This window comes from Anomalospiza imberbis, chromosome 1 (assembly GCF_031753505.1).
Source record: "Anomalospiza imberbis isolate Cuckoo-Finch-1a 21T00152 chromosome 1, ASM3175350v1, whole genome shotgun sequence".
Lineage (NCBI taxonomy): Eukaryota > Metazoa > Chordata > Aves > Passeriformes > Viduidae > Anomalospiza > Anomalospiza imberbis.
Genome location: NC_089681.1, coordinates 83720290 through 83732534, shown reverse-complemented (window position 1 = coordinate 83732534; position 12245 = coordinate 83720290). Strand labels below are relative to the sequence as shown.

The following is a 12245-nucleotide window of genomic DNA, read 5'->3' as shown; positions in this document are numbered from 1 at the left end:
TCACAGAACCTCCAAGTAGAAACCACACACAAAGCATGAGATGAAGAAGGCGGTACTTTACCCGTCATCAGGGTCACAAAGATAAACACCACTTCATTCATCACAGCATTCAGCCTGCTTTGTATGTGATTGCACACAACAAGAACAGCAGCTGAAAAAAGTCCTCAGCTTGCTTTTGTCATGCAAGAGACACCCACTGAAGCTACAAAAAAACTCTTAAAGGAATCTATAATCTTCAGTTACAGATCCATGACAGTGAACATTCTGCTCTTTAGTCACTAAACCATATGGAAAAGTCCTGTCTCAGGGCTCAGTCTGGTCCTTTTCGCATCCCTGATTAAGCACTACTTTTTTTTACATGGCTGCTTTCCCAATACACTTAAGTAACATATTTGCAGGAATGTGCTTCAGAGTTTACCCTGGAAATGATTCATAAGATAAAACAGCAAAACGAAAGACTAAAAAGTGCAAGTTTTTCACAGGAATTATAAATAATGTCACTGTGATCCAAAAAGAATTTGAACTCTTGTGTATTTTTCTACAGAGAGGGAAAGAACACCTTAGTTCAGAGCAAGAGAAGGGAGAAAAGGAGGGGGTTTATCGCTGAAGGGAGGGTGCAGGTAAGGAGAAAATGAGAGTTATGGAATAGGAGGGCACAGAGGCAATACCAGCCTGCAGCAGAGGTCATGAGAGTTCTTCTATAGTTAAAATATACCCATAAACATAATGCCTTAATTTTCTAATTGGTATTAACATAAGTAGTACTTGGTTTGGAGAGCAATTTGTTAAAGCTTGTACTTGTTAATAAATACTAGTACCACTGAGTGCATTGTTCCATTGTTCTTTTTATGTATTCATAGCATTTGCAGCTATAATACATATAGTTAACTATTAAAGTTAATCTGTTTAATAAAATTAATAATTGCACTAAGTTTTTTCCTAACACTTGGTTTTAAATCTATTTAGTCTGACAAAACAAGCTGCAATTAAGGGATTGTATAAAGTTGCCATAAATACTTAGTGAACCAAGAACAGACATATATATAATTCCAATTGCTAACTATTACTGGAATTACCTTTCCTTCCAGGCCACACAGAATCTGTTTGAACAGGTACTACACATATTATACTAAAAGCATTACCCAAAATATTTCAAGTTTAAAGCTACCTAAAACCTGACCACTCAAAAGGAATTAGATTACTTAAAGAATTTAAGGTACACAGCGAAACAACACATGTAAGCATTTGAAAGAATCACTTGAGAGGCTTACTCTGCCCTCTGGTGCACTCCATCCCACAAGGACACAGCATCCCGCACAAAACTCAGGAGAGAATCCGAACAAGCGCAACAGTCTGAAGTTAAAGCAGTTACAAGGGTGTGCTGAACTAAATTAAGACAGTTCAGCACCCTATAAGATCACATCCTGGGTAATACCAGCATGAACAATAACACTGCAGGATCAATGGTAGCCCAGCTAGTATTTATTCCTTTGTATTTACGGCAGAGAGCCTAATTGTCCGGGCTAAGAAGCAAGATCCCACCATCTAAAGCCCTGCGCAAATACCATGTTTTCTGATTAGCACAGCAATTTTCCAGCGAGATTGTGCTCCCAAAGCTGTTGTTACAAGCTACCACCACCAGTAAACAGATGACAGGAGACTGACAGGTACCTGAGCATGCCACAGAACCACAGCCCCACACAGGGGTCCTACACTAATCAGAGGTACCCTAGGGCAGAAGGCTCTATATTCATAGCCTGATAGTATAAATCAGTTGGAAACTCAACTTTTGGCTAACAAATTGAACAGCCACACATGTTAAATTAGACAGAATTTGATATCATATTGAGACGAGGACATATTCTGTAAAGCCCAGCTATAAAATTCTCTAATGACATAAAATTAAGGTCTGTTAGGCATGTTTTTACTTGTGAATAAGTTGTACTACATCTCTACAGAGTATTGCTAATATTCTTTAAAATTAACTAGACTAGATCTTGTTACACTGAAAAGCCAAAATTTCTCTTCTATAAAACATACAAAAAATCCATTCATTTTCTCAGAGGCTGTGAGCTTCTGTGACATTCATAAGAAGCTTAAAACCCATGCAATAATAAAACAGCATACTGAACGATAAGAGCCACAAGGTACAGTACATAAAACATTAATTATGTTTTTGATAAGCAATTATCAGCCTTGCTAGTAATGAAATACTGGAAAAGCTTTACAATTAATTCTTTGAATTATTTAGCCTACAGTTTTGCATAAGCAATATTGTATTAATGAAACAAAAAAGTTTAAAAGTGCAAGTGCCCAACAACCACCAATATTATTTTTTGCCACGAGAAAGCATTGCAGGATCAGAACCCAATTCTGTACAAACAGTTAGCACATAAAAATAGAAGTAGCATCATCAAGATTTACTTGTTAATGATACTTATGTGTGATAAAAAACCCCTACCCAGCAAATTAGAGAGGAGTACTCCTGTTTAATGGACCATACTACAAAAACATCTCCAGTACAAAATAATTATTTTCAGATTTAATCCATCAAATAGGCAATGATAGAGCTATTTTGTTCAGTGTTACTGAGATATTTAAAGCTAAGGAAAACCAAACTGAAGAGTTTCCAACATAAGGAGGGCACATTCCCAAACCTGGCTATTGAACAGCATGAGACTTTGAAAGGATGCCAGAACTCTGCAATCATGAGACTTCAGTACTTAGTTCCACACTAAGTTATTCGGTGCCTTGACTTTCCTCACAGCTAAGCACTCACTGTACACGTCCTGTGAAAGCGTGTTCCTCATGTGAGACTGCCTCAGAGCGACACCATCCTCTGTGACACACACTTTGTCACAGATGATTTTCAGCTCTACTAACTGCATGGACAGAAAAGTGATGGGAGAAGAGTACTGCCCCTACAATACCACTGATAAAACCTGCAGGAGAAAGCCAGCTATATATAGTTTTAAATATCAGATTCACTTGTGTACCAAACAGGAGGATGCCAGCTTCCATGCCATGACCCAAACACCACCTTCTTCACTATTAAGTTGCACAGCACCATCTCCCCCCAGCAATTATCACAACCACAATTGAAACCGCTGGAAGAAACATCCCATAAGAGACTGTGACAGGAAATTATAAAGATGACCTGTTTCCCATATGGTTCATATTCCTCAGACTGCGAGGAGTCTGGGGATGCAAACAGGCTTTAGAATGTGATGTAGTAGGAGATAAGGCTCTCTTCAGGTGAGCTAAGAAAGCTCATCCTCATATATCCTGGTCCTCATGGGTGATTTTTACCATCCTGACATCTTTTATGGGGACAATACAGCAGGTACAAGCCAGAAGGTTTCTGGAGGGCATTGATAACCTGACATGGATGACTGAACAGCTCACAAGGGGAAGTGCTATGAACAGACAATTCTTACAGTCAAGGAAGAACTGGTCAGGGTAGTCTTAGCCCACAAAAGGCTGAAGGACTGGAGGATCTGTCATATGAGGAGAAGCTGAAAGAGCTGCGGTTGTTTAACCTGAAGTGTTCTCCCTGATGTGTCACCTGATGAGTGGGATGGGAAAGGATGACTGAGACAGACTCCTCTCAGCTTATACATTGACAGAGGTGAGGCAATGGTCAGAAATTTAAATACAGGGAATATGCCATTTAAAAATAGGAAAATTTGTGGTGGTGTGTGCTAGTTTTTTACTGTAAGAGAGAAGGAACTGAACAGGTGAGGAAACAGGTTGCTCAGGGAGGTTGTGGGGTCTCCATGCTACTGAACACTTGACTGGACAAAGTTCTTTGTAACGTGCTTCAGATAACTCCACTTTGAGTAACAGGGTTGGACTATGCTGTCTCCAGAGGTCCCTTCTGACCTTCAACCATTCTGCAACTCTGTTGGAATTATATGATGCAAATTTTTGCTTGTGTACTTCAAGTTTCCCCTCCCTGTGGATAACACACTTTCCCACCAACCAGCATCCAACTGCAGATTCAGGATTAGTAAGAGACATGGGTGAGCACAGGCTTTTGCGTAAGTTGGGATTTTCCTCCCTGACCTCTGAAGACTGCACTGACCAGGCTATTTAATACTACTAGGACAGCAAGCCATGAAACCAGCCCACATTTAACTACTCAGATACACTGAAAAAGTTTCAAGTGTTTAAAGAAAGATATCTTTTCCTGAGGTCACACTGCCTTTTGGATTCAAAAATTTGTCAAATAATACTTGCCAGCTTCACTAGTTCAGTACAACTCGAAGCAAACAAAATTTTACAGTGCACTCAAATACTGATGTGGTCATCTGTCCTTCAAGAAAAAATAGTTCCAACTTTATATCTAGTGTGTGTGCCTCCTCTAAAAGACTGTGCAAAAAGAGACATTTACATCATTTTAGACAACCTACATTTGGATAATTGATTTTGAAGACATTCAACAGAGGGATACGAATATAGGTTATGGATAACAGAATTTGGATTAAGCCATCTGCATGCTAATATACACAATAATAGATAATTATTTAGAATCAATGTACTGGGAACTCCCATAAAATCAAATTAAATGAAAAACAAAACATAGTCAGTGCACCAGATTCCCAAATAAATACAATTCAAAGCAGGAGGACATATAAAGACTGAATAGAGAAAATAAGGCCAAACTCTTCATTTAGTAGCCATGAAGTGAATGTGCTACTGTTTTCTAAACATCCCACGGTGAAGCCACAGTGCAGAGAGCTAATCCCTATTTCTCACCAAAACAGACAGGAATGCACACTGGATAATTTGTTCCTACTGATGATATCATTCTGTTGAGTTTACTGTTTTTAATAAAGAACAAGTTTCAGTCTTCTCTCACTTTCTCCCATGTACAAGATCAGATCAGCCTTCCAGTGACCTACTTTATGAGTCACAGTCTTCACTATTTATGATTCAGAAAAATGTCTTCTCTGACAGTATTTCCCAGACTACTGTGGGTTCATACCAAGAACCAATTTCATCTTCACTGGTTTCCTACAGGAAACCAGACTAACTTCCTATGATTTTATTTTCCTTCATTTCAGCACGGCTCACATAAACTAACTGGAAGTGAGAGTGATAGAAAACTTTATTCTGCATAAACACAAGCCAATACAAACACCACAAAAAAATCCCAAAGACGTCACCGGTTCAAAGTGACCAGAATGTGAAGCAAGCTAAGATTAGAAGTTCTTTTCCCTCCTTCCCCAAACATGATACACACAAATTAAGTTTACATAACCACAGCCTAATGCTAACAGCTGTTTAGTGAAGACACTCACCTGAACAGATGGTCAAGTTTTACTCCCTCTTTCAACACTGGGAATTGTTTTAAAATGCTAAACACTGTTGGACTGTTTTTAACGCCTACCAATAACAGAGTCAAGTTCCCCCGACCACCTCAGTCAACAGACTCGGGGTGATTATCTTCCCTCCTCAAGTGTAACACTGCAGATGCTAGGAAGCAAGCACACCTTGAAGAAGTTCATCTACACTTCCCATAGGACTGCTAATATTTTCTAAGTATCAGCCTGCTGCATCCAGGTCAGCTTCTAATAGAGCCATTTTCATTGTCCTCCAGGACTTTAGGACATTAGATTTCCAAAAGCCAAGACTCAGCACCAGACCTGCATTGGCTCAGAGTCATAGAGCAGTCTGAGCTGGAAGGGACCTAGAAGGATCATCAAGTCCAACTCCTAAGTGAATGGCCCATACGGGAATTAAACCCACAACCTCGGCATTATTAGCCCCATGCTCTAACCAACTGAGCTAATCATGCAGTGAGACATTTGCAGAATAATCCTTCCCACAACCCATGGCAGAATCATCCAAGAAACTATAGCAGCAGCACAAGCACCACTATTACCCCTTCATGCCCTCCCAGTGCTATGACCAAGTTGTTGCAGTAGGCACATGGAGATAGATGTTAGCATGGTATTAACATTCTAGTCCCAAATTAAGTGGGACAAGTAATTCCCACAGAGATTGCTATACAGTGAACCAGTTCAAGAGAAGGGATGCTGGGACACCTAGCTGTGGACTGCAAATATCCAGCATAGTTTGTTGGCTCAGATTTCACTGTGCAAAGCAGCAGTTCAGTTATCTTCTGGACCATCTTCTGCCCTTGGACTAATACACCCCTGTTGTTATACTGCTGTACGTGAACTAATAAACCAGACCCATGTTAACACAGTTAATTCAATCATGCAAGCAAATTAAAAGCAGATTTATTTTTATTTCATGTCTGTATTCTGCTGTGTGCTGTGTGTGTTGTCAAATAACTGCAGTTTTTCCATGTGATTTCCTCTTGCTGCATTTCAAGGCTTGCAGGGATAGTAACAACACACCACTTTTTGTGGGATGGCTTACTCAGAAAACTAAAGCCAAACTGATTTTCAGGAGGCTTAAATACTCCTTAACTTCTCACTTCAAGATAAGCCAGGAAATATTATCACTTTAGAATGCTTACACATTGCACACAATATGGACAGGACTTATGACTGACACACAATTTATTTTAATGACAACTTGCTACCTGGACATCAGCTTCAGTTTGTAATCATGAAGTATGAATGAGGATTTTGCAAGTGAATACTGGTCACTTGTTAGTAAACTGAGCTTTTACGGCAGTGTAGCTTAATAAATGTAAACCACAAAGTTATTGCCTCTGCTATTCATTTTCCATCCTTTTGCTGCAGCAGAGCTTGCCAGGGTCAAATTACTAGTTTTTAATGACCCCTTTTTATTCCACTTTCTCTAACTCGATTTTTTGGTAAGAAAAAGTGTTGTAATACTGCAGGTAGTAACCTATTGTTTGTAGGTCAATATTTCAAAGAGTATCACCTGCATGAAAACTGGTATAGGAGAAGCCTTTATAGAAGTGATGCATTCTGATATATGTACTGATTTTAACCAAACCAAATAATGTTGTTTGAAGTACTGCCTGGCCCAAGTACACTGCATAACTTTTCAGCTAGGACTGATCAGCAGCAAAGTCTTCAGCAAAAGTTGTTTCATGTGGCAGAAAAAAACAAATTTTTAAATATGCAGATTTTGTTGACAATGACAATTAAACCTTTTCTTCTGACATCTTAATATATATTGAGTAGCAAACTCATGCAGTGATTTGGCACCACAGAAAACATGACTGTCTTGACTGAAGGCAGCGTTTACCTGATGAAATTAACAATTCTTAAAACTGCAATAAATGCTGCAGTCTAAAGTAATCAAGGTAATACACTGACACCACCACACATTCACAATTCTCAGTGCTAGTGGAAGCTACTCACCTTGACATGGCTCTGAGCTCCCAGGTTGTAAATCTCAGATGGTTTGACTTCATTAATGATCTTCACTAGGCAGGTGCTGTCTGTGAGATCCCCATAGTGCAGCTTCATGTCTTCAGAGTTTAAGAACACAGAGTTAATACACTTTAATCTCGGAACAATAATGCATTTATGGTCCATATCCTATTTCAGGTCAAGGTCTGAGCAAGCATTTATTGGAAAAAGTCAAGAGATAACCAGCTAAACTTGGTTTTGCTTGGGTTTTTTGTCCCCTGCTTTAACCACAAATTACATTTCCACATAGGAGTAATGAACAGCATTTCAGATTATTTTTCAATAACCTTATTTATCTATCAACATTTATATCATTTGTTTAGTAGCTTAAACTTAATTTTCCCAGGTTGTGTTAATAAGTTCAATGTCAGACACAGAATTTCAGTCACAAAAATAGGGCATTTTTTTAGTTTGGGCTTCCAATCTTTAACTGAAAAAAATTTTAATAACTTCTTAAGCTTCCATCAATGGCTTTCCTCTCCTTCCCAAAATGTTGCATATGTTTTGGTTTCTCACTGTGAGTAATTTCACAACACAACAAAAATGTGTAAGGTATCTACTAGATGAACATCTAGATAACATTTCAGTACAGCCTGCTGCATTTGTTACTTTTGTTTTTCCATTAAAAAAAACACAGATGCACACTGGAAAGGAATTTAAGAGAACAATTTAACTGTCAATGAAACATGGTTTGTGATACTCTGCATCAAAATCTCAAAATTGGTTAGATACATATGTTATTTATCCTTTCCAGACATCAGTTTCTTTCTAATTTGTGTGTATGAGCATGAAACCAGTCCTGACAAAATTTACAGAGCAAGTTGCAATGGTTTATCAAATTGTCCTTGTTTTCAGACCCTGACCTGTCAAGAATATATTGCAAAAGTTAAATTCACAAAACAGATCTCCTTTTTTGCTCTTATTTAAAATAAAACTGAAAAATCAAACAACCACACTGCTATTCACAGATCTTTCCAATAAAAAGTTGTAACTGTTGATGAATTAGCTGTTTATATTTACTTGCCATATTTATATAGATTTTCATTTTTTTTAATTTATATTTTTTTAGTCCTGAAATACCAGGCTTATTACAAGAGATGTGAATCCAAAGTACATTTTTTAGTTGCTGTTGAGATATGTGAACCTTGTTATTATTCATGCTGGTTTAGGTTTTCCTTTTTTTTTAAACAATATAAAACAGCAAGGAAGTTAACAGATCACACAGTAGTCAGATGTTCAGCCCTGTACATTCCCATTTAACAAGTGCATGACGTTCTTCAGGTTGATAAAGTAATACAGCCATGGTATATTCTTAAAGTTTGTTTTCACATCAGCAGTTGAAAAGGACATTCTGAAGAGACTTCAGACCCAGCTGAAGCCATGGCTTACAGGTAATGCTAGGCAGGAAAGAGATGCCAAAGCCTGTGTTCCTCTTCCTACTCCAAAGACATGCAGTCCTGCCACAACCCCCAGGCCAGAGAGCAGTTTCAGAGCTTCTCAGGGAAGGTGGGCTGCCAGCTGGGCTGACCCAGGAAACAGGGACACCAGCCCACTATTACCAAAAATTTAATGCTTTCAGGAAGAGTGCTTATTTTGGTCCACCATCAAGTCTTCAAAGCTTCTGGTCCAAATGGCCTTTCTGAAGGAGAGCAGGGAATGAAGGGAATTCCACCTATGTTCCCTCTTGGCCCATGAAAAAAGAGGGTCTTTCAAGAGTGAAAAGCTAAGTGGAAAGACTTCCTAGTAATGGAGTTTATTTGGTCCACAGATTCATAAACACAGATCAAATGTCAGAACCTTTGGGCTTTATTAATATTATCCAATCTAAAAACCTCCCTAGCAAGCAACAGTTGGAGGGCTTGCTCTAGGATACATCTTGTCTTCCTTCCTGTGCTCCCTAATTTTTCATATGCAGAGGTACACTTTCATGTTTTTGCAATATGCAATTGATTCCTCAAAGGAAAAACACACATGGCAAAGACAAAATTAGGGTTTGCTCACATCAACCACTATTGCTTCTTTGCTTCGTCTAGTACTGCCTGGAAACCCATTGTTTTCAAACAGTTTCCATGGAGCAGCCTTTCCTGAGATTCCAAGTCCAATTCCTTCTCCTCCCATTCATATGGCTACATTCTTCAGTTAAACGAAAATGAGATAAGTAGTGAGGGATAAATTAACATCTGCTTTCTCTTTTCTTCCTTCCATCCCTTTCCTTAAATGTTTGTATATATATTTATTGTGATCTACATTGTCTTCGCAAATCACTTTTCATAACCACAAGATGGTACTCACAATGCACAGGTTCCTGTCTGATTTTATTTTCTTCATTCTACCTTGTGAGCCAAGAATGAAGGTCATGGGAAACAGTTCTTACATTGTTCTTGACAGAAAAATAGGTTTCAGTATTCTTCATAAAGATATTTTGTTCAATTATACCCCTCTTTTAATCTGATACTTTAATGAGCAGTGTACAGTAAGTAGCAACTAATCAGAGCAATACCATGTCAGAAATTAAGCATTTTTAAAATGAAAATTACAAGCGAAGACCAAAGGAAATCTGTAAGTTGCATTATATATTAAACTTGATAAAATTAGGGTCTGTTTAACCATGGTGTGAAGCAGACTTCAAAGATGTGATTTTTTACACCATGGAGATATTGGTTGTTAACAATACCTTGAACTGGACTATTTAGGACAGCTTTCACAGCCCTACAAAATAGACACATCATGGAGAACGGTGTGCTTTTTAAAGTGCTCGATCCTTCTGCTGAACTGGAATCATCCAACATTTGAGCTGTTTCTCATTAAGAGACCAGTTAACTTCCTTTAAGATAAAACAAACAATTTATTTACCATGCATACACTAAAGGTGATAATTTCAACTTGCCAGATTACCATAGATAACAGAGAATACAGTAAATTGTCAGCAGATTTCCAAGAGCAATGCCTTTCCTTCAGCTAAAGCATGCACTCCCTTCCTTGGGTTCAGGAATTCAGGAGGTCCAAAGATTCATTCTTCTTAACATCAGTAAGAACTTTATCATGTCTTATTCATGCTCTCATACAGGACGTTTCCAAACCTTCACCTCCATCAGACACCATGGAGCTCATGAGGAAACACAAGCGGAGTACTTAAAATAACTGCTTAAAAAAACCCCATGTTTAACTTCTCTGAAATCTTAGTACTTTTAACCTCACATAGCATTTTCCAGGCCCAGCCATTTTCTAACTGCAACTGCCAGCTATTTCTGAACCATGGCAGCATTTCTACACAACATAAAGTACTTTCCTGGGTCCCTCTCATATTTTCCACTTTTAAAAACTTACACATAAGAGTATTCATATTTCATTCCCCATCTTCTTCAGAGAAAAATGGTAACTTTTCTTTCTGAGATAGAGCAGCTAGCTAACACTAGCAGAAGAAAACTCAATTCCCTTTGTGTTCCCAGGGATTTTTCTCCACCAAACAGCCCAGATTAAATATAACATATACCAACTTAAAGATAAAAGCAAAGCCTTACTTCCTTCAATGTGAGCCTGTGGGTTCTTATAGAGATGTTCAATCCGGCCTGTATTAAAAGAACTGGACCGACGAACGATGCCATGCACCTGGGGATTGAACAAGGAGAAATGGAAAAGTGGTAAACATTAAGTGGAAAATGTTCATTACTCAGAATTTTCATGTATGTGGGCCTTTTATCAGGTAATCGGAGCTCATCTCTATTCCTAAAGATGGACAGTTATCCAATTCACAAACATGATACTGGGAGATGAGGTCAGGTGCTGTCATATTTACTTTAGCACCATTGAGCGCACCACCCTTCACCCTTGTTGACACCACTAACAGCCCAAACATCACACACGGTACAGAAAACACACTGAATTGCCCCAGAGCACCATCTCCTAGTGAGTAAGACTTGACAACATTACTGAGTTGGAGAAGCAATGTGTGAATGCCAAGAAAACCACTGCTCCTTGGTGTAGAGAAGTCTTTCTGGTGGCAGAGACGGTCATAGAAAAAGGAACAGCAGGAGACAGGGCTATTGAAAGGACAGAGTGGACAGAGAGGAGAGAAGGGTAGAAAGAAGGGAGACAAGGGGAAAGAAAGAGAAGCAGCTGCAAGCCCCAAATGTATTTTTAAAATGAGCCGTCATTCACTTTCTGGGGTGCTGGAAGAACAGCCAGAACAGTCAGTGCTCTTTTGTAGATCTCATGAGTCACTGTTCTCCAGTGGGTTGCAAGAGATACAAACAAGCCTAAGGCTGAAACCCAGGTTGGGAATTTCCTTTAACCTGCCACGATAAAAAAGGTGGTGAAAAAAAGCTATGCTAGTTCTAGTTCTGACTAACATTAAAGAAAAGACCATTTATGCCCAATACATATAGAGAAGTTTTTCAAACATTGACCCTGTTTCCTCCTGTCCTGTAAGACAGCCCCATGTTGCCTGCTGCCAAAATTCATGTTAGCTTTGGTTACCAGCGACAGAAGTTGTACTTGCAAAAGTGAAATCAAGCTTAAACATCTGACTGCCCTCCACTTCTCCCTGGCTTTTATTTCTGAAAGTGATCCCTTGTACTTTGATGTATCTAAAACTTGGTTTGTTGAGGCAATCCCTTTACTCTCTCACTTGATGTTAACTTGCAAGAATATAGAAGCAGGAGCAGGCAGTGTTAAGAGATTCGGTTTAGTTTGGGGATATTTGTTTTTCATATAACACAAGCTATGGCTATAGACAAACAAAATGTTTTTCATTTCATCTTAAGTCCAAAAGTTAACCAAGTAAAAAAGTGCACACAACTGCAGATTGAGACCAGTTTGCTGATTTAAGAATGACATTTTGGTGGCAAGATTTAAAAGAGCTCAATAACTTCATTTTGACAACTT

At 38.7% G+C, this 12245-nt stretch overlaps 1 protein-coding gene across 5 annotated transcripts in view; it reads right to left on the bottom strand.

The window, feature by feature from the left end:
• Positions 1-12245, bottom strand: part of GMDS (GDP-mannose 4,6-dehydratase) — a 405091-nt gene that overhangs the window by 332351 nt on the left and 60495 nt on the right. For all 5 annotated transcript variants that reach the window (XM_068198267.1, XM_068198258.1, XM_068198276.1 and 2 more), the window contains exons 3-4: positions 10883-10970; positions 7311-7420 (exon numbers count right to left, since the gene is read on the bottom strand). In XM_068198267.1, coding sequence (XP_068054368.1) covers positions 7311-7420; positions 10883-10970 — 198 coding nt within the window. The remainder of the gene's footprint in view (positions 1-7310; positions 7421-10882; positions 10971-12245) is intronic.